The sequence below is a fragment of the Lonchura striata genome, chromosome 1, assembly GCF_046129695.1.
Source record: "Lonchura striata isolate bLonStr1 chromosome 1, bLonStr1.mat, whole genome shotgun sequence".
Taxonomy (NCBI): Eukaryota; Metazoa; Chordata; class Aves; order Passeriformes; family Estrildidae; genus Lonchura; species Lonchura striata.
The window spans coordinates 2034560-2054518 of NC_134603.1; the positions used below are offsets into that span (position 1 = coordinate 2034560).

The following is a 19959-nucleotide window of genomic DNA, read 5'->3' on the forward strand; positions in this document are numbered from 1 at the left end:
CAAATTCTTTCCCTGTTTTTCATGCTTGGCACATGGAGCTGGGTTTGTATCCAGGCTCTCCATCTCCCACAGGAATGAATTGGGTTACAAACAATAGTAGGGATTTAGGAAACAGAGGCAGGGAAAAGAGCTCTTCTTTCCCACTGCTCTGAGCTCCTCGAGGTGTTGCTGGATCCTGTGTGTTTTTTGGAAGGTTTTGGCAGGATTTCAGGGCTTTCTCTGGCTTCAAGGGGGATCATGAGCCCTGCAGGAGCTGCCAAGTGCCATGTGGAGCTCCGGCTTTTCATGGACACAGTGGAGAGATGAAAGGGAATGGCAGCGTGGAGCTGAATGGCTTTCAGAGGGAAATGGCAATAAATCCAGTGGGAGGGAATAATGACACTTGAGGGAAGAGATGGCATCCAGAGGGACTGTTACAGGCTGGGCCAGTGCAAACCTCGGGAAGCCCACGGCCAAGGTCCTGCAAGTGGACAGGACAATCCCAAGGAAAGACCCAGGCTGGATGGGGAATGGATGGAGAGCAACCCTGAGAAGGATTTGGGGGTGTTAATGGATGAAAAACTGAATGTGCCTCATTCATGTGTGTTGGAACCCAGAAATTCCCTGTGTCCTCGGCTCATCCCACAGTGTGGGCAGCAGGAGAGGAGGAATTTCTGCCCCTCCACCCAGAGACCCCACCTGCAGAGCTGCCTCCAGCTCTGGGCTCTAGCAGCAGAGGAATGTGGAGCTGCTGGAGCAAATCCAGAGGAGGCCATGGAGATGCTCCAAGGGCTGGAGCCCCTCTGCTCTGGAGCCTGGCTGGGAAAGCTGGGAATGTCCAGCCTGGAGAAGAGAAGGATCCAGGGAGAGCTCAAAGCCCCTTCCAGTGCCTGAAGGGACTCCAGGAGAGGCACCTGGGATGAGGGATGGAGGGACAGGACACAGGGAATGGCTTCCCACTGCCAGAGGGCAGGGATAGATGGGATCTTGGGAAGGAATTATTCCCTGTGAGGGTGGGGAGGAGCTGGAATGGAATTCCCAGAGAAGCTGTGGCTGCCCTACCCTTGGAAGTGTCCGAGCCCAGGTTGGACGGGGAATGGAGCAACCTGGGATAGTGGAAGGTGTCCCTGCCCATGGCTGGGAATGATCTTTAAGGTCCCTTCCCACCCAAACCATCCTGGAATTCTATGGGATGTTCCCCCTCAGTTTAGCCCAAAGTTGCCTGTAAATTTTGCAGCCCTTTGAGAAGCCACTGCAAGGAGATCAGGATATTTTGTTCATTCCTTGGTCTTTCCAAGTGGAATTATTTGAAAAGTTATCCAGTCTGTGTAAGGATTGGCAAGAGACATCTTCTATGGGATGAGGAAACTCGGGAAAAGCACAAAAAACCCCTCCACAACACTTCACTGCAGGTTTATTCCTATGTTTCTGATTTTTTGGGGGTTTTCTTTTGGAGGAATCTCTGTTCTCATTGGTTGATAACCATTAAATTTATTTGCAACTATTTTCCTTTCCAGGTCAGGGGGATTTATTGGGAAGGTACATCTTTATTTAGGTAATTAAGGAGCTTAATAGGTGCTCATTGAAATTCATAATTTTTCCCAGGTTTTGAAAATGCTAAATGAGATCTGGGCTGGATTATTATTTTTTTTTTCCTTGAGATTAACATTAAGCTGCATTTGAATGGAAATTCAGATTCAATTGAACCAAATTAAAATAGGGGGTTTTTTTAAGTGTTTGTTTCATAATTAGAAGTAATTATTGAAATGAGGCAATTGTTTATGGGTAAATTAATACGGTTTTGCTCGTCACTGTGTATTTAAAACGAACAGATCCTCTGTATTTATAGATGTATGTGGGGAAAAGACACATCCCTTTCTATTTTTAATTTTCCATCACCTTTCCAACCTCAAATATCATCAACAATGGCCTGAATTATTTGAGTTATCCCAATCATGTTCTTTAAATAAATTAAATCTTAATGTAGAAAGTATTTATTTGAGGTTTGACCTTTATTATTCTAAGGAGAAAGCATCAATAGCTGATAAAAATCCCATAAATCGAAACACTTTAGTGGAATTACTTCCTTTTAGCTGTAGATTTGGGATCTTGAGGGATCTGGTGGGTGAGGATAGAGCTGGAGAAGCTTCCAAGGGGCATCTTGGAGCATTCCTGGTGTGATTTGAGGAACACTTCTAGCCCTAAATCCTGTGTTGTTTGCTAAGGAATGATGAATGACTGAGGAAAATGTGATTTTTTTGTTTTTTTTTTTCCTCCTGAATGAGGATTTTTCCATTGCCACCTTCCAGGCTTGTTGGCAGATGAGCTCCCTCCTTCCTCACCTCTCTCCCTGTTGCTTTCCATCACCATTGCCCCCGCGATGATCCGCTCTTTCCTCGGGATTCAAATGCCAGCATGCAAATGTGATTTCTGACTATGTAAGGATTACTTTCAAAAAAAAAAAAAAAAAAAAAAAAAAAAAGCTAAGCCCAAAGAAGAAATCCAGTAGCAAAAGAAAACCATTCTACCATTCTTTAAGAGCCGCTTGTATCGCCGCCAGTGCCGGGAAATCCTCTCGGTTTCAGCCGGCTGCAAACGCCGCCGGGATGTTCCTGCTCTGCTCGTGGGGTTGTGTTGAACTTAGAGACATCAAATACTCTAAAAATGTTACTTTTCAATTACAAGGGAATTTTTGCAGGGGTTTGGGTGGGTTTTTTGGATCACGTGGTCTTGTGTTGATGAGGGGATGGGGGGTGTTAAATGTGAGCACGCTGGAGCGACTTGTTTTTAACCTTTGTTTTCCATGTTAGCTTGGAAATCTCCCTGTTTTTTTTTTTCTTTTTTATTTACATTACTATATTAAATAATAATCTTAAATATAGGTTATTTGAAGAGGGAATGTATTTTCCCAGCATTACTTGCTAGCTCCCTGCTGAAGTTTTGGTGGTTTTGCTCCATTCTGAGCAGGTTTGGAGCTCTGTTCTGAGAAGGGAATGGAGCTAGGGACAGGTCTGGAGCACCAGGATCCACTGAGGGAGCTGGGGAGGCTCAGCCTGGAGAAAAGGAAGCTCAGGGGGGACCTTCTGGCTCTCCACAACTCCCTGACAGGAGGGTGGATCCAGGTGGGGTTCAGGATCTGTTTCCAGGGAACAAGAGATGAGAAAAGAGAAAGCAGCCTCAGGTTGTTCCAGGAGAGGTTTAGTTTGGATATGGGGAAGCTTTTTTCATGGAAAGGTTGGGCAGGCTGCCCAAGGCAGTGGTGGAATCCCCATCCCCATAGGAATTTAACGTCTCTGTGGATGTGGCACTTTGGAATGTGTTCTCGTGGTGGCCTTGGCAGTGCTGGGGGAATGGTTGTGCTGGATGATCTTGGAGAACTTTTCCCACCTAAACACCTCTGGAATTCTCTGAAGGACACATCAGGGTGATGTTCAATCCTGGGAAATGAAACTTGGTCAACACGAGCACAAGCAGCAGCATTAAATGTTCTGAGTGAGGCAAAGTTGTTCCTGCTTCGAGAGATGCACTGGAAAATCCCAAAACTCATCCTACAGAATCATGGAATGTTTTGGGTTGGAAGGGACCTTAGGGATCATCTTGTCCAAATCCCTCCCATGGACAGGGACACATTTCACTAGTTCAGGTTGCTCCAAGCCCCATCCAACCTGGCATTAAGTGTTTTATCAGCCTGGCACCTCCCTTTGTAACATTTTTGGTATCAAGTCCTGATTTTCCCCGTAGTTGACGTCAAACCTGCGCCAGCCACGCTGCCATTTTAAAACATTTTTATGCCATTCCTCCACCCCCTCTTCATTAAAAATTTTTCTTCCGCTGTCCACCCTGGGGGTGGGCGGGAAAGACAACCCTCAACCTTGTGTAGTCAAGGTTATGGCGATAAATTCCGGAGCATTGTCACTTCTATTCGGAGTAAATTGGCCGGCCGCTCTTGGGCTGAAGGGGAGATAATTTGCTGTAGTATTTCAAATGGATTAGAAATGGATTTGAAGGGAAAGTTCATGCCTCCCATTACAAAGGCTAGAAAGAAGACTATCTTAAGGCACTGTTCACACTCTAGCCTTCATTATCCACGCTTAATACCTTTCCTATTTTCCAGCGTTAATGAAATTTCCTGCCGGAGCGGGGCCTTGTGGACGGACGGGAGGACTCTTTAGATCCGCGGGATGCGCGGCAGAAAGGGAATTACAAGGCCCTCGTGTCGAGGGGCCCAGTGTATTCTTCAGGTCCTTGGCCCGGCTATTATCTCGTTAATTTTATCCTCTTTTGTCAATACAGTTCATTTCCAAAGGCCGTCCTTTCCATTAGGGTAACAATTCCACGGGGAGCTGGGATGCCGCCACCGATGAAAAGCGATGGGCGCTTGGCTCCGTGCCCTCGCCGGTGGCTTTTCCCTGCCACCACCAGCTTGGATGTCACTAAGAGGGAGGGGGACACGCGCACTGGTGGCTGTGTTGGGCCCACACAAGCACTTGGGAGCAACAACTCGGATTCAGAGGGAAAAAAAAAGGTTCCTGTAAGCGAATTTGGGAAGTTGAGTTCCCTCCCTGCTCTTCTGTGTGGGCACAGTTTTTCCATATAAAACATAATTTCCCTTAAATTTTAAATCTCTTAAGGCTCCTATAATATAATGTATATCCTGCCTAATGTAAAAATAAGTACAGTAAATATTTTAGTAAGTATTACTTTATATGTATAAAAGGATGAGGGAACATCATTGCTTGGACATTTTTACCGGCCAGAAGGTGGAAATTGAGGTAGCCAAGCCTCCAGTGAGCTCAAGCTGAGCTCCTGGTTGGGACCCCCCATCCCTGGAAGCGTTCAAGTCCAGGTTGGATGGGGCTTGGAGTGACCTGTTCTACTGGAATTTGGCCCTGCCCATGGAGGGGGATTGGAACTTGGTGATTTTGAAGGTGCCTTTCAACCCAAATCATTCTGTGATGATTCCACGGCTTCAGTCCGGTGGCCCTTGGGGCTTTGGCAGCCTGAGCAGATGTTCTGCAGAAGCTTTTGCTTGGACACCACCCAGAGATCACTCGTCTCCCTCAAAAATACAACAACTCTAAACTAGAGGAAGTTCAGCCCCACTCCCTTTGGGGGATGAAATGAGTTTTGGCGTTGTATGTCAAAATCCTTGAAAAAAAAAATTATAGATTGGTGGAATGGATTGAAAGGAACCTTAAAAACCATCCTGTTCCAACTCCCTGCCTCAGTGGTGGGGTTCTGATACAACATCTGCATTTGGAGGCTCCCTCAGTTTGGAGTTTGGCCATCCCTAAATTCTAAAGGAGAGAGTGGTGTGTGACCACTTTAGTGAGCTGAGAGCAGGAAGACAGGAAATTAAATATCCCGAGGATTTAGGGGATTCGGACAATTGGATCTTAAACTGGTGCTTAAACCAGTGAGTCGAGCTCAGGTGGTGTGAGCAGCCCATGGGGCTTTGCAGGATTTGGGGTGGGTTGGGGTTTATTGACATTACAGCCAAAAAAGGTTTAATTTAATGTATTACCTCATATATGTGTGTCTCTGTGAAAATATAATGTATTAGGGCACATATGTAAATTTATATTCAACAGATATTGAATCTATCTCTATAGATACAGAATATTTTTAATATATACTAATATATCTACATAAAATATATAGATATAATTATATAGATACAATATATATTTAAGTACATTAAATATATATTTAAATATATTTATCCTATATATAAATATAGATGTCTGCATATACTTTATATATATATATTTATAGATCTATAAATCTTTATATCTGTATAGCCATGCCCTGAGTGCTTCCACAGCCATGCCACATCCAAACCATTCCCTGCAAACCAGAGTGGGGAATATTGGATGAACTCCTAACTTCTTCCCTCCCCTCTACTAGAGTTAAGGAAAATATAAAATGTGTAATATACAGAATACAATATCTATATATTACATGTATTACCTATATTAGTGAATATATGTAATTTAATATATTCTATATATTCAATAATATATCAATAATATGAAGTGCTAAGAATGAAAATAGTATCTGGGCCTCATATAAATTATATCTAGCTATTATTAAATACATATATTGAGCATACATAGATGTTATTGAACATATTTAATTCAATATATGCATTCAGTACATGCATTCAATAATTTCTAGAGATAATTGATGGATATAGAAGGCCCAGAGAATATAGGTGATAGTATATTGATTTATGTATGAAGTATCAATATTTGTTATTTTATACAATACACAGATCTTGTATTTCAGTACATATACTCAGGGTATATATATTCAATTATGTGTGTATCTGTCTGGAAATAGATGTGTGTGGATATCTCTATGTGTTACCCAGAGATAACATATAGGGAATATATATGGAATTACAGAAGTCCTTGAAGGGGCTGATTCAGCTGGGAAACAGGAGCCCCAACTCCAGGCACTACAGCCCCTGTGAAGGGAGGAATGGAGCATCCTGGGGTCTTCCCAGGGATGTGTCTCTGGGAGGAAGAGGAGATGGATGGAGCTGGTTTTGGGTCTTGTCATGACCATTGTGGTGTTTTGCAGCACCTTCATTGGAATCCTGGAATGGGTTGGCTTGGAAGGTTAAAGATCCTCCAGTTGCATGGAAGCCATGGGGAAGGATGCATTCCACTATCTCAGGCTGCGCCAAGCCCTGTCCAACTTGGCCTTGGACACTTCCAGGGATGAGGCAGCTGCAGCTTTTCTGGGAATTCCATTCCAGCACCTCACCACACTTCCAGGGAAGAATTCCTTCCCAGAATTAGGTGAGAAGAATATCTCACCTAATTCTGCCCTCTGGCAGTGGGAAGCCATTCCCTGTATCCTGGCACTCCATCCCTTTTCCACAGTCTCTCTCCAGCTCCCCTGGAGTCCCTTTAGGCGTGGCAAAGTCTCCTTGGATCCTTCCCTTCTCCAGGTTGAACACCCCCAGCTCTCCCAGCCTGGCTCCAGAGCAGAGTTGCTCCAGCCCTTGGAGCATCTCCGTGGCCTCCTCTGGACTTGCTCCAGCAGATCCACGTCCCTTTGCTGCTGGGACCCCAGAGCTGGACACAAGACTCCAGATGAGATCTCAGAAAAGCAGAGTAGAGGGTGAGAATCATCTCTGTCACCCTCCCGGCTGTTGGATATTTGATATTATTGTTTTTTGCCCCTGATGTGGCCACAAGACCTTTCTTCAGGTCCTGCAGCCAATGCTGGATGCATCCTTGGCCTTGCTGGAGTTTCCTGGGATGGGCTGGGTGATCCATGAGTGACCCTCATGCCATTGCCACTTTACCCAACGGTGCCACTGCTGTGACTCCTTTGCAAGTCACTAAGACTTGATGCTCCTCTCCAGAGCAGTTCCGTGAGGAGGAAGCCCTGGGGGAACCGAAATGAGGAATTTATCGAATTCCCATCCCCTTCCACAAAAAACAGGCAGCAAATTTTCCGAGCTCGGTAGCCAGTGGCAACAGCCCTCCGGAATGAATAGGCTGTCACGCTCAGCATTAGGAAATGTAACTATTCCATTTTCCAGCTCTCTTTTTCTTTGGAGCACATGTTCATTTAAAGGAAATGCTCATCGGGGTTTGCATTCCGCTGATAGGATAGCGGGATCTTAATTTACGGATATTCTCCGGTAATGCGCGGTTTATATACGTTCTGCTAATAGCATTATGAGCATAGTTTGGGCTAATACAAAATTAGAGCTCTAATTTGCATAAACAAATTACTGTTTGGATTAGCGCTAAATGAGGAAGGCGACTGATATTGGAGGAGATTTGATTTGGCTGCTGTGGCTCTGTTTGGATAATGGGGGATGGATAGGAATGAGCTGGGAAGAGGCTGCGTTGCGAGTCGGGAGGGAGGTGGGATGGTGCAGGAGGCATCAGGTCATGGAGTGGACAAAATTTTGGGTGACAGGGGAGCCTCTCCGGGACATGTGGCAAGGTGTGGGTTGGCCTATTTCCCTTGTCAACCAGCAACAAGATGAGAGGAAATGGCCTCAAGCTGTGCCAGGGGAGGTTCAGTTTGGATATGAGAAGGAATTTCTTCATGGAAAGGATTGTTAAACATTGGGATGAACTGTCCAGTGAGGTGGAATGGAGTCTCCATCCCTGGAGCTGCTCAAGGAATGTCTGGACGTGGCACTCAGTGCTCTGGTCTAATTGACAAAGTGATGGTTGGTCACAGGTTGGACTTCATGGCCTTGGAGATCCTTTCAGACCTAAAAGATTTTGGGATTCTGTGGTATTTATCCCTCAGGTGTCACTTCAGAATTTACTGGTCCTTCAGAATAGCATTATGGGCAACAGAAATTGGATTGTGATTCCCAATCCATCTCCATCCCACTGCTTCAATACAGGGTTTGTGAATTTAGGGAGAATTGAGGAGGTGGGATCAGGTCCCCAGCCCTGCCCACTGGACCCTGCTGAGGTCCAGCATCAGTTCCAGGTGACAGCTGGGGGATGGAAATGCTCTTGGGTGACTTGTCCCATGCAGGGATTGAGGAAAATCTTTCCAAGAGCCAACTTGGGGGCAGAATAAAAATATTAAAAGCTGTGGTATCTGATTCATAATAGTAATAACAATACCAAAAATACAGACTCATGGAATGTTTTTTGTTGGAATGGACCTTAAAGACCATCTAGTTATAAACCCCTGCCATGGACAGGGATGCCACCCACTGGATCAGGTTGGTCAGGGTCCCATCCCACCTGGCTTTGTTGTACTTCCAGGGATGTCAAAGCTTGTAGAGCTCCATAAAACTTGGCTAAGCTCAGTGAAGGTCCCACTCTGCTGGTTCTCTCATGGAATTGCATCCACATTTCCTTGTTTCTTCTGGGGCTAGAGGTGCAAGCAAGGGTGGGAGATGTTGGGTGAGAGTACCTGAAGGTCATTTTTTTGGTGTCACTCATGAGGAATCAGAGCTTTTCCTCTGTCAACAGCAAGAACATCCCTGCTTCTTCCATACATCTCCTCCATTCTAGTGGGAGCTGTCCCTGCCCTTGGCGATGGGATTGGAATGAGATGATTTTGAAGGTCTGTTCAAACCCAAACCATTCCATGAATCTCCGATCTCATGGTTTGCTCATGAAGCAGCACCTCCTTGTGTCATTTCCCCAAATTTGGGCTGACCTTGACTTTGTTTTTCCTGCAGATCCCCATTGTTAAACCAAACCCGACTCTCGCTCCAAGGTGGCAAATCCCAGCTCGTCCAACAGCGCTGGAGGAACAAGGGTTTCCGCTGCATCGGTGGGGTCATGTACCGGGTGTCGGCCAACAAACTCTCCAAAACTTCCAGCAGCCCTGTCCGGGCCAGGGACCTGAGCACCAAAACTCCCATCAGAGCAGGTGAGCAGGAATTTGTCTTACTTCATGTCCAAAATCCTTTGAGTTCAGTTTTCAGCTGTTGATTCCCAGCCTGTGGGTTGCGACTCATCCTTAGGCCTCATGGAATTCCAGATGTGAAGGTAATGGACATCCCATAGTGCCAAGTGCTGTTCTTGCTTTATAGTAGCTCTGAAGGGGAAATAATGCTGGGGAAATGAAAGGTTTAGGAGAATTGAGTTTTTCTTAAATCAGACTTAATTCAAGCTTGTGGAGGCACGCCGTTAAACTTGGTTTAACAGGCAAAGTCTTGGATGAATTCAAACAGCACCACAAGGTTGAAGGTGCTTGAGATGCTCATCAAATTAAGTTCAATATTGACCTAAAAAATTGGGAAGCTCATTCTGTAGATAACCGTGGAACGGTGCCCCCATTTTGATGAATTCCCATCTTTATGTCATGACTTTGATTAAATTTGTGTTTCAGCTCCTCCTGTGTTTGACGCCTCAAGTGTGGCTCTTAAAAAAGAGCAGATTTTAACTGTATTGAAAGTATTTTTAAAATTTCTTCTTGGTCTCAAATATTTTTGCTCCATAGGTAGTTTATTGAGAAATTTTGGGGATAGTTTAACTGGGGAAGGTAAAACCAGTGGCTTTGTGATTATTTTCCTGGATGGAAGGATGAATGGAGCAGAGATTTTTATGGATGCTGCTGGAAATCAGGCAATGAGGGATGGTTTGGATTTGGAAGGCATCTTCAAGGTCATCCAGTTCCATCCCTCTGGGATGCCTTCCACCAGACCAGGTTGCTCCCAGCCCTGTCCAGCCTGGCCCTGAATGCCAAAATATGACAGGAAAGCAGATGAAGTGGAGAGAATGCAGCCTTCTAAACCAGCTGCACCACAATTCCTGTGGGAATTCTGCAGCATCCTGGGTGGTTTTAAACCCACAAAGAGCGGGATTAGGGAGGGAAGGAGCTTTGTGCTGGGATGGGAAGTTGATGATGGCAGAGATGAGGATGAGGTGGTGGCCAAGGGGTGTGGAGCCTATGGAATGTCGCTTCCAGGTAATTTCCCTTCTGAGGGCAGCAAAGGGAGGCTCAGCAGGAGTTTGGGAATGGTTTGTGGGTATTTTCACAACTCAGCCTTTCTCAGGACAGATTTTTGACGTCTGACTCCACTGCTGCCTTCTCCTCGCTGCCAACTCCTCAAGTAGGGACGAGAAAGCTCAGGAGCACGTGTCTGTAATGGATTCTTTCGGAATCTGGGATCCTGCCTGGTAAATCCTTGCCTTTGGTTCTGCCTCTGAGGAGGAGGGGCAAGGATCAGAGTTTGGAGACTCAAAAAAAGTGGCTATGAAACAGCTCAGGGGTTTGTAGAAAAAAAAAAAATCAGATTTTTTCCAAGAGCTTTGGTAGTGGTACTGGGACTTTCCAGTGACTGGGTCAGGATAGTCGAGGGTGGTTCTGCCTTAAACACCATCTCTGGACATTGAAGATGTCACCAAAAGCAGAAAATATCCTGCAGGAATGGAAGAAAAGGGGTGAAATGAAACCCCAGGACATGGACAAGGATCTTGTTGGATGGAGCAGGGGATGGATTTCAGGACAGAGTCGCACCACTAGGAAGAATCCAGGGGAGAAGTGATGGCTGGAAGGACCGGAAAAGTGGAAGATCTGGAGCTGCCCAGCTGAGGAAGGATGTCTCTTCATGGCCAGGTGGAGCAGCCAAAAACCAAAGGGCTTAAACTGGTGGGAGAGCTTTCCAAGGACAAGGATGATGAAATGCTGGACTCATTTGGCTCGAAAATCTCCATTATTTTAAAGATTTTTTTAAAAAGAACAGGTTTAATCAACTTCTTTTTGGGGAGGACATAGGTGGAAAAGGTCCTGCCTCCCAGCAGGAAGGTGATTTTTAGAATTTATTTAAGTGCAAAGAAGTCTCTAAATTTGTCTGAAAATAGACAAATGAGCAAAGTCTCATTTGGACAAGTCAGCCAAGGCTGATGGATTTGGCCTGTCCATGAATATCCATCACTGGGCTGGGACCAAGCAGAGAAACATCAATTTAGAGGCAAATTTCTGGAAGAGGGATGGAGCCAAAGCTATCATGGGAGGATGATACAGGCCTTGGAATTGCTTTTGGGGGGTTCCTGAGGGGATTTGGGGTGACAGGGCATGGAAGAGATGTGATGCCCCCATTTTTCCTTTCTCACTGAAACCACGTCTTCCAGTGAGGTCTCATTCAGAGAATTGGGTTTAATTAGTCCCACTTTGGGAGGGAAGATCCCTTCCAGGGTTATTCCCTATAAAATACAATCCCATCTAATTATTATTTTGAAGGTGTTTCTTATTTTGCTGTTGCCTCTTTCCCCCTGCCAGACAGCACATTGGCTTTGTAACCACAAAACCCGAGGAATTGCTGTGGATCAGTATTTTCATGTCATCTTTCATCTCTCCCCATAATTCATCCTCCTTCCCGAGGATGGATTCCACGGATTCCTCTTGCCTTAGGATAACTGGGCCTGGCAGGGCGGAAGATTTGTGTGTTCTCATCGGCTGCGAACGTTTGCTCAACGCTCTGTGTTTTTCAACACTTGACAAAGTTTATTTAAAAGATGGAAAAAAATGGCTTTTCCTTTCCCTTTCAGTGCCAGGCACCGTGTGTTTGGAATAGTGGAGAGACGGGAAATGCTCCTGACAGTTTAATAGCTTGGAGTTTACTTCCAGTGGGTTATAATTCTGCTCTTTCCCTGGATTTATAGGGTTGGGGTTTTATCTCTACAGTACAAAATCTGATGCCGGGTGCTGGGGCTGATCCATCCTCACCATCGTAGCATTCCCAAGTTGATTTATTGATGGATGCTGATGGTGAGTGAAGATTTGATCCTGGGGATGCACTTCCTGCATCCCTGTGCTGTATTGAGATCAATCTTGAGGCCACCAGGAGAAATAGGAAGAGCAGTTTTCCATGGCTCTTCTGGCTTGGGGACAAGGAAAGTGTCCCTGTAATCCCAGGAAAAGATTTTTGGAGGTGGTTTGAACATAAAAAGACTCCCTGGAGCAATCACAGCATCACCATGGCCTGTGCAGCTGCTGAGAACTTTGCTCTCATCTCATGTGTGGCTCTGCTTCCGAAAGATTTCTGTGCCTTCCAAACTTCTCTCTGGAAAACTGCAACTAAAATACAGAAATAAAAATACTTTTTTTGTTTTGCCTTCCCAGCTGGATAGGGATCTTGCATGTGGCATAATTCATTACTTGGGCAAGGATGAAGAAGAAAACCCAGAGCTTAAACACTCTCTGCTCATCCTTGTGCAAGACAAAGATGTGGAATCACACATGGAAAGGCTCTTTCCCTTTGGGATAACTGGTATTTCGGCACCCATGTGTTTTTTCACTTTGCAGAAGTCTTGGAAAATCAGCAGTGGGATGGTGTGGAAAGCATTTGCTACGTGGCAATTAATTAAACAAGCAGAATAATTGGGTTTCTCTGCTCAGAAGGAACCTTTCCTTCATTTCTTTCTCCAGCTGCTAAGGCTGGAGAAAGAAATGACTCTAGACTCTGGAGGAATTTCCATGAAATCAGGGAGAGAAGGAAAAGGTCCTGGGCAATGTAGAGTTTCACAAAGAAATACAGAAGGGGAAATACAAGATTGAAAGCAGCAGAAAGCAAATTAAGGTTTGACATTGTCCGGAAATCAGCCCTGACCCCAATCTCTGCACGAGCTGCTGCTGCTGCTGCTGCTGGGAGAGGAATTGCACTCCACGAGCTGGGGCTGGCTCCAGCAGGGTTTTCCAAGTGTCCAGGCTATTTTTCCATGGGCAAATCCTCACCTGCATGATTTCCTCATGCTGCGGTTTTAGCTCTTGGTTGGTTTTAGCTCTGGTGGATTTGGGGACTTCAGAAGTGACAGCCGGCCCCTTGAGCAACATGGTTTTATTTATGGGGTTTTCGAATTGTCTCCATGACCGTAGATTCCAGAGCCTGGGAGATACCCAGGATTGCTGCGCTCCCAAATGTGGAGGCTTAAGAGGAGTTTTCAGTCCTCCCGAGCTGAGTGTGACAGTGTCTGTGATTCTAGAGAAACAAATTATTAATTAAAACATGGTTGAGTTCAGCCTTCCACAACTGGGAGGGACTTTCCTTGCATCCAGATGCACTTCCCATCTCCATCCTGCTGTGCAACATCCCCTCCTGCCTCCGTTTCCCCTCTCATCTGCAAAGGTGATCAGATGGGGAGATGGAAGGTCATGGAATCACGGAATAGTTTGGGTCGGAAAGGAGCTTAAAGCCAATCTCATTCCAAGCCCCTGCCTATGGGCAAGGACACTTTCCACTATCCCAGGTTGATCTAAACCCCATACAACCTGGTCTTGGACTCTTCCAGGGATGAGACAACCACAGCTTCTCTGGGCAACCTGTGCCAGGGCCTCCCCACCCATCACAGGGAAGAATTCCTTCCCAATATCCCATCTATCCCTGTCCTCTGGCAGTAGGAAGCCATTACAGCCATCCCCTGTGTCCTGTCCCTCCACTCCTTGTCCAGAGTCGTTCTGCAGCTCTCCTGGAGCCTCTTCAGGCACTGGAAGGGGCTCTAAGTTCTCCTCAGAGCCTTCTCTTCTCCAAGCAGGACATTCCCAGCTGTCCCAGCCTGGCTCCAGAGCAGAGGGGCTCCAGCCCTCGGAGCATCTCTGGATTCCCTCCTCCACTGCATCAGGCAGGGGAGAGGTGACGGATGCTCCTGAACAGGATTTGGGCTGCAGCAGGAGAGCTCCACACTTGGAGATCTCCACAGTGCTGGAAGAAAGTGCTCTCTGGCCTCCCTGTTTAACAACTAATTTTAGAAGTGCTGAATGTCATGGAAACACTTTTTCAAGGATGAGGAAATGCTCAGTGCTGCTGTTGGCCCAGCGCTTTTGGGAACGATGCTCCTTCCTCTGAGCCATTCCTTTTTCCAGAAGGAAAGGAGGGATTCAGGACTGGAATGTTTCCACCACCCATCATCTGCCTCTGCTTTTAATTTTAAGAGGATTTAGGGAGGATTTGCTCCAGTGTGCTGGGCTTTGCCTTTTCCCCATGTCCATGGAAACATCCTAAACTTCTTGTTTGTCCATCGTGACCCTGTCTTCTGTCCTCGACACACTGTGTGTTGGGATCATACTGGAAGGATAAGGAAGACTTTGGTGGAGGAGAGACCAGCCCAATGCACCGAGGTGTGAGAGCAGGGAAATTTGGAATGCTGCTATCATCAGGTTTCCACTGGTTTCAATGTTGCTGGTGCTGGGATCCCTTTGTGCTCACTCCCTTTGAGGTGACTTCCTTTGGTTTGGGACTGCGCAGTCTCTTGCCTCGTTTTGAGCTCAATTCCTTGGCTTCTTCAGGATCAGTCCCTTGTTTTGGGATTCCTTAATCCCTTGGATCCTTCAGTCTCAATCTCTTGCTTTTGGGATTGCTCTGTCCCTTACCCATCTTGAATTAAATCCCTTGGCCTCTTTGGACATCATTCCCTTGGCTTTGGGATTGCTCAGTCCCTTACCTCTTCTGACCTCAGTTCCCTGGCTCCCTCAATCTCAGTGCTTTTTCTTTGGGATTTTGGGATCCCTTGGTCCCTTTCGATCTCAGTCCCATGGCCCCTTTTTCACTCAATCCTTGTCTTTGGGATTCCTCAGTTCTTTCCTCTTTTCAGATTAGTTCTTTCTCTTTGGGGTTGCTCAATCCCTTGACCCCTTTTGAGCTCAGTTTCATGGCCCCTTCAATCTCAAGGCTTTTTGTTTGGGATTGGGGAATCTTTTAAATCTCAATCCATTCAATCTCAATCCCTTGGTTTGGGGATTCTTCAATCCCTTACCCCTTTTGAGCTCAATTCCTTTGCACCTTAATTCTCAATGCCTTCCTTGTCTTTGGGATTGAGGGATCCCTTGGTCCCTTCAATCTCAGTCCGTTGTTTGTGGAATTGTTCTGTGTCTTTGAGCTCAGTCCTTCAATTTCTTTAAACTCAATCCCTTGGTTTTGGGTTTCCTCAATCCCTTACACTTTTTCAGATCAGCTCCATGCCCCCCTCAGTCTCACTGTCTTGTCTTTGGAATTGTGGGATGTCTTGGCCCCTTTGATCTCAATCCCTTGATTTTGGGATTGTTCAATCCCTCAGCCCCTTTGATCTCAATCCCTTGATTTTGGGATTGTTCAATCCCTCAGCCCCTTTGAGCTCAATCCCTTGGTCCCTTTTTATCTCTATCCCTCGATTTTGGGATTGTTCAATCCCTTTGACCTCTTCACTCAATCCCTTAATTTTGGGATTGTTCAATCCCTCAGCCCCTTTGAGCTCAATCCCTTGGTCCCTTTTTATCTCTATCCCTTGGTTTAGGGATTCTTCAATCCCTTTGACCTCTTCACTCTCAATCCCTTGATTTTGGGATTGTTCAATCCTTTTATCTCTCTGGAGCTCGATCCTTTGGTCCCTTTTGAGCTCTGTCCCTTGATTTTGGGAGTGTTCAATCATTTTGTGCCTCTGGAGCTCGATTCTTTGGCCCCTTTTGAGCTCTATCCCTTGATTTTGGGAGTGTTCAATCATTTTATGCCTCTGGAACTCGATTCTTTGGCCCCTTTTGAGCTCTATCTCTTGATTTTGGGATTGTTCAATCCTTTTATCCCTCTGGAGCTCAATCCTTTGTCCCCTTCACTCTCAATGCCTTGGCTTTGGGATTGCTTCAGTCCCTTTCACTTTATTAGCTCAATTCCTCAATTTGGGAATTGCAGGGATCAGATCCTGCTCCTGGCCCACATCTGCTCATACAACATCCAACCCAGAGCTGCTTCACTAATTGAAGCTGATTCATTAATTCAAGTTTCTCTGTTAATAAAACACTGGTGACCACCTGACTCAGGGACATTCATGGGATGCGGGGACAGGAAAATGGGAAAATCTCTGCTTGTTTAGTGGCAGCTCATCCCTTCTTTTTCCGTTGTCTTCTCCGGAATGAGGACTTGTGCTGTCCAGTGAGGGAAATAAATGACCCCCAGCAGCTGCGAGTGCTGATCCTCGAAATCTGCGGAACCCACTTAAATGAATAATAATTAAAGAAATAAATTTCCCCAAGTGCAGCCTCAAAACTTTCGGTTCAGCAATAAAGCCAAGGAGAGACTCGGAAAATGAATCGCTCGGCTCTTTCCGAAGGAGGCTGCGGTGGGCGAGGTGGGATGATAATGGGAAATATTAAAGGAGCCAGCGTGGTTTAAGGAAGCCTTTTCCAGGTCGTGTGGGAACAGGCTGAGAAGAGGTTTTGTGGTGATGCTGACCCCTGAGGGATAATAGGATTGAGCAATCCCAAAATCATGGAATTGAGAGGGAAGGAGCCGAGGGGTTGAGGAATCTCAAAACTGAGGGATTGATCTCGAAAGGGGCCAAGGGATTGATTGTAAAGGATATAAGGAATTGAGTAATCCCAAAGAAAAGGCTCTGAGATTCAAGGGGACATGGAATTGAGCTCAAAAGGGGTCAGGAGCTGAGGAATTGTATTCAACCCAAGGAATTGTACTCAATGAACTGAAGGACTTAGCTCCAAAGGGATAATGGACTGAACAATCCCAAAAACCATGGGATTGGTGAGCAAAAACTGGAATGACCCGGTTGTGGTCATCCCCAGTTTGGAGCACTGGGCAGTGGAGCTGATCACCTGCCTGCCATTGCCTGGGCAAACCCCTGGTTGGTTCCCTCTGTGTGTAAGATTTCCATGAATTATCCTTGACTTGGGATAGTGGAAGTAGAGGGGAAGCAATGGGCTTGATACTCAACACTCATTCTAACTATGTTCCCACCCTCTTGCCCATCTCTTGGCCCTACCACACCCCAGCTCTGAATATCTTCCTTTTTTTCTGCCTGTTTCAGTTTTCTTCTGATTGCTTCCCTCCATGAGGAAGTTTTCTGCAAATTATCCCTGATTTGGGATTGTGGAAGTAGATGGGAAGCAATTGCCTTGATACTCAATAGTCATCATGCTAACAGTGTTCTCAGTCTCTTGACCATCATCCCTTGGTCCTGGCTCACCCCAGCTCTGGATTTCTCCCTTTTCTGGCTTTCTCTCTCTCTCTTTTTTTTCTTCTTTTTCCCAGTTTTTACAACTTTTCCACCATTTAAAAAAGTAAGTAATTGGATAAGATGCTCCAAGAGACCTTTCCATAAGATGAAGTCCTGATCCTTGAGCGGTCAATAACGTCCTTCCTAAATAAATAAGCAGATGATAATTAACTGTGGTATTTCCAGCCAATTTTAAACTCAAAGGAATAGCTGGAATGTTGTTTTCGGGGTGTGTTTGTTGCATCCCAAGGCCCTGCATGATGGGGAGCTGAGCAGGAGTGCTGGATTGGATGGGAGCATTCCTGATATCCATGTGGGAATGCTGGAAAGCACCAAGTGTTGCTCCTGAGTGCAGTTCCTGGGCTGCCAAGGGAAATCTCTGCCAAGCTTTCCCTGGAGGAGAAGGACCTTGAGCCTCGAGCTGTGTTTTGGGGTTATGGAAAAAAAACCCCATGATGCTGGATATGGATCTGGGTCTGCTTGAGCTGAGTTTTAGGATTAAGGATATGAAAAGGTCCTAATTAATTTATGGATGTTGGTGCAGGGGTGCAGCATCCGACCCACTTGTTTTAAGTATTTTTTTTTTTGTTCGACAAGGATAAATTGTGCCTTTTCCCCTTTTCCATCAAAAGCTGGAATTCCAAACGTCAAGCCGAAGGCTGCGGAAAACACCGCGGGACTGCTTGGCTGTGGATTCCTTCCTAAAAAAAAAAAAAAGAAGGAGTTAGGCTGTAGCCCCTGCTATTAATCATAGCTGTAATCATGCATTTAATGAACATGACAGCTCCCGCTCCCTCCGGAGAGACGCGCGGAGTCTCCCGGCTGGATTGGGAACAACAATCACTTCTCACCGCGAGCCACCGGAGCTGCCAGCGTCGGGCTGGGATGATGCATTAAGAGAAACAACCCTGTTTGCACGGGCTGTGGGTTTCCTTACGGATGATGCTCTCCCAAGCGACTGAATCATCAGGAACGGGGGAGAGGAATCCACCTGTCCCTTCCACGGGGTGGAAAATATCCCGGCTGACACCGCTGTGCAGGGTGTAATCACTTCAAAAGCTCTCCGTGTGCAGTTCTTGATGCTCTCTGTAGCAGCTTTTCTTATTTTCCTGCTTTTTTTCCCCCACTCTCCTTGGAGCATGCACATGGGAGGAATTTGCCGTGGCATCACTTTAAATTTCCATAGTGAGGGACTTTGGCAATGCCAAGGATGTGGGAGTTGCTCTCCTGATCCAACAGCACCACTGTGTCCGGATGTTCTTCCCGGCTGGGAAGCAATTGAGGAGAAAAACGGGACAGATCTGGGACTGGGATGTGCCCAGTGTTTTCTCTGGACCAAACAAGACTTCCAAAGTCAAGCCCTGTGGCCATTGTTTCAGCTTTTTGTTTAATTTAGGCCAGACTGCAGCAAATTTCGGCTCCTGATGTTGGAATTTAACCCTTATCCCATTTTCTAGTGTCTTTTGATGTCCCAGTTTCACCCCAGTTTCAGTAATATACACTCCAATGCCAGGAATATTTATTTATTAATGTACTTATTAATACAAATCTCTCGTAGTGACTAGCTGGAAATTCTGAGTTGACAACCACCTTAAAAATCCAAATTTAGACTCTTTGGACCTCCTGAAAAGTCGGGAACATCCAACCCCCTCTCCTGCACCCCCTTCTTGTTACTTGGATGTACACAAAGCTTTTACTTTTATTTAAACTTTTTTTTTCCACAATGCAAGAGCTTCCAAAAATATCCTCATGACAGACCCCGAGTTTTCTCCATAAATCCCAGTGGATGGGGAAGCGTTTAATTATGGAGCTTTCTTGGCTTGGCTCCTCCTGGAGGAAGGAATATTTGGGTGATTTTCTAAGAGTTTGGGGAGGATTTGCACATGGGGGGTGAATAATTAGGGAGTGGGAAAATGTGGATGTTGCCAGACCCGGATGGATCTCACACGGATTTTGTCATGGATGGGACCGGCTCTTGGATAATTAAACTGCCTTTGGGATGCGAGTTAATTCCTGGAACGGGAGATGCACATCATGTTATTTTATGGCTTCTGATTAGAAGATGAAAACTGAAGAAAAATAGCCCCCCCCCCAAAAATTTTGTTGATGTATTTTTGCTGCATAAAAATTCCAACACACTGGCGGGAGGCTGTTGACCCCTTTATTGATCCTCTGTCTCTTTAGTGATTCCTCCTTTCTGGCCAAGATGACCTGTAAGGACCCTTCCAGCCCTAACCATTCCATGATTCTGTGATTCCAGACTTTGTCATCCCCGTGTATCTGCTTTTATCCCCAAATATTAAGTATTTAGAGGGATTGTGTGCTGCCCTCAGGAGCTGATTCCTGGTGTAGTTTTAAGGAATATTAAACAGAATTCCAGAGGGCTGAGGACGCTCCAGCCCTATCCTAATGGATTTTAATTTGGGGCTTTCTCCCCACATCATTTGGGAAGTCAACCTTGCTCTTAATGGAGACCCTTCAGCAGCGTCTTCAGGACATCCCAAAGTTGATGAATGTTTATTGAGGCACTAAAAAAGATGCTCCTACAGCTTGG

General features: G+C 45.8%; 1 protein-coding gene across 1 annotated transcript in view; it reads left to right on the plus strand.

Annotated features, from left to right (window-relative positions):
• The window catches only part of ZC3H3 (zinc finger CCCH-type containing 3), a 127290-nt gene that overhangs the window by 75715 nt on the left and 31616 nt on the right, over positions 1–19959 (plus strand). The window contains exon 5 of the mRNA XM_077781788.1: positions 9161–9354. Coding sequence (XP_077637914.1) covers positions 9161–9354 — 194 coding nt within the window. The remainder of the gene's footprint in view (positions 1–9160; positions 9355–19959) is intronic.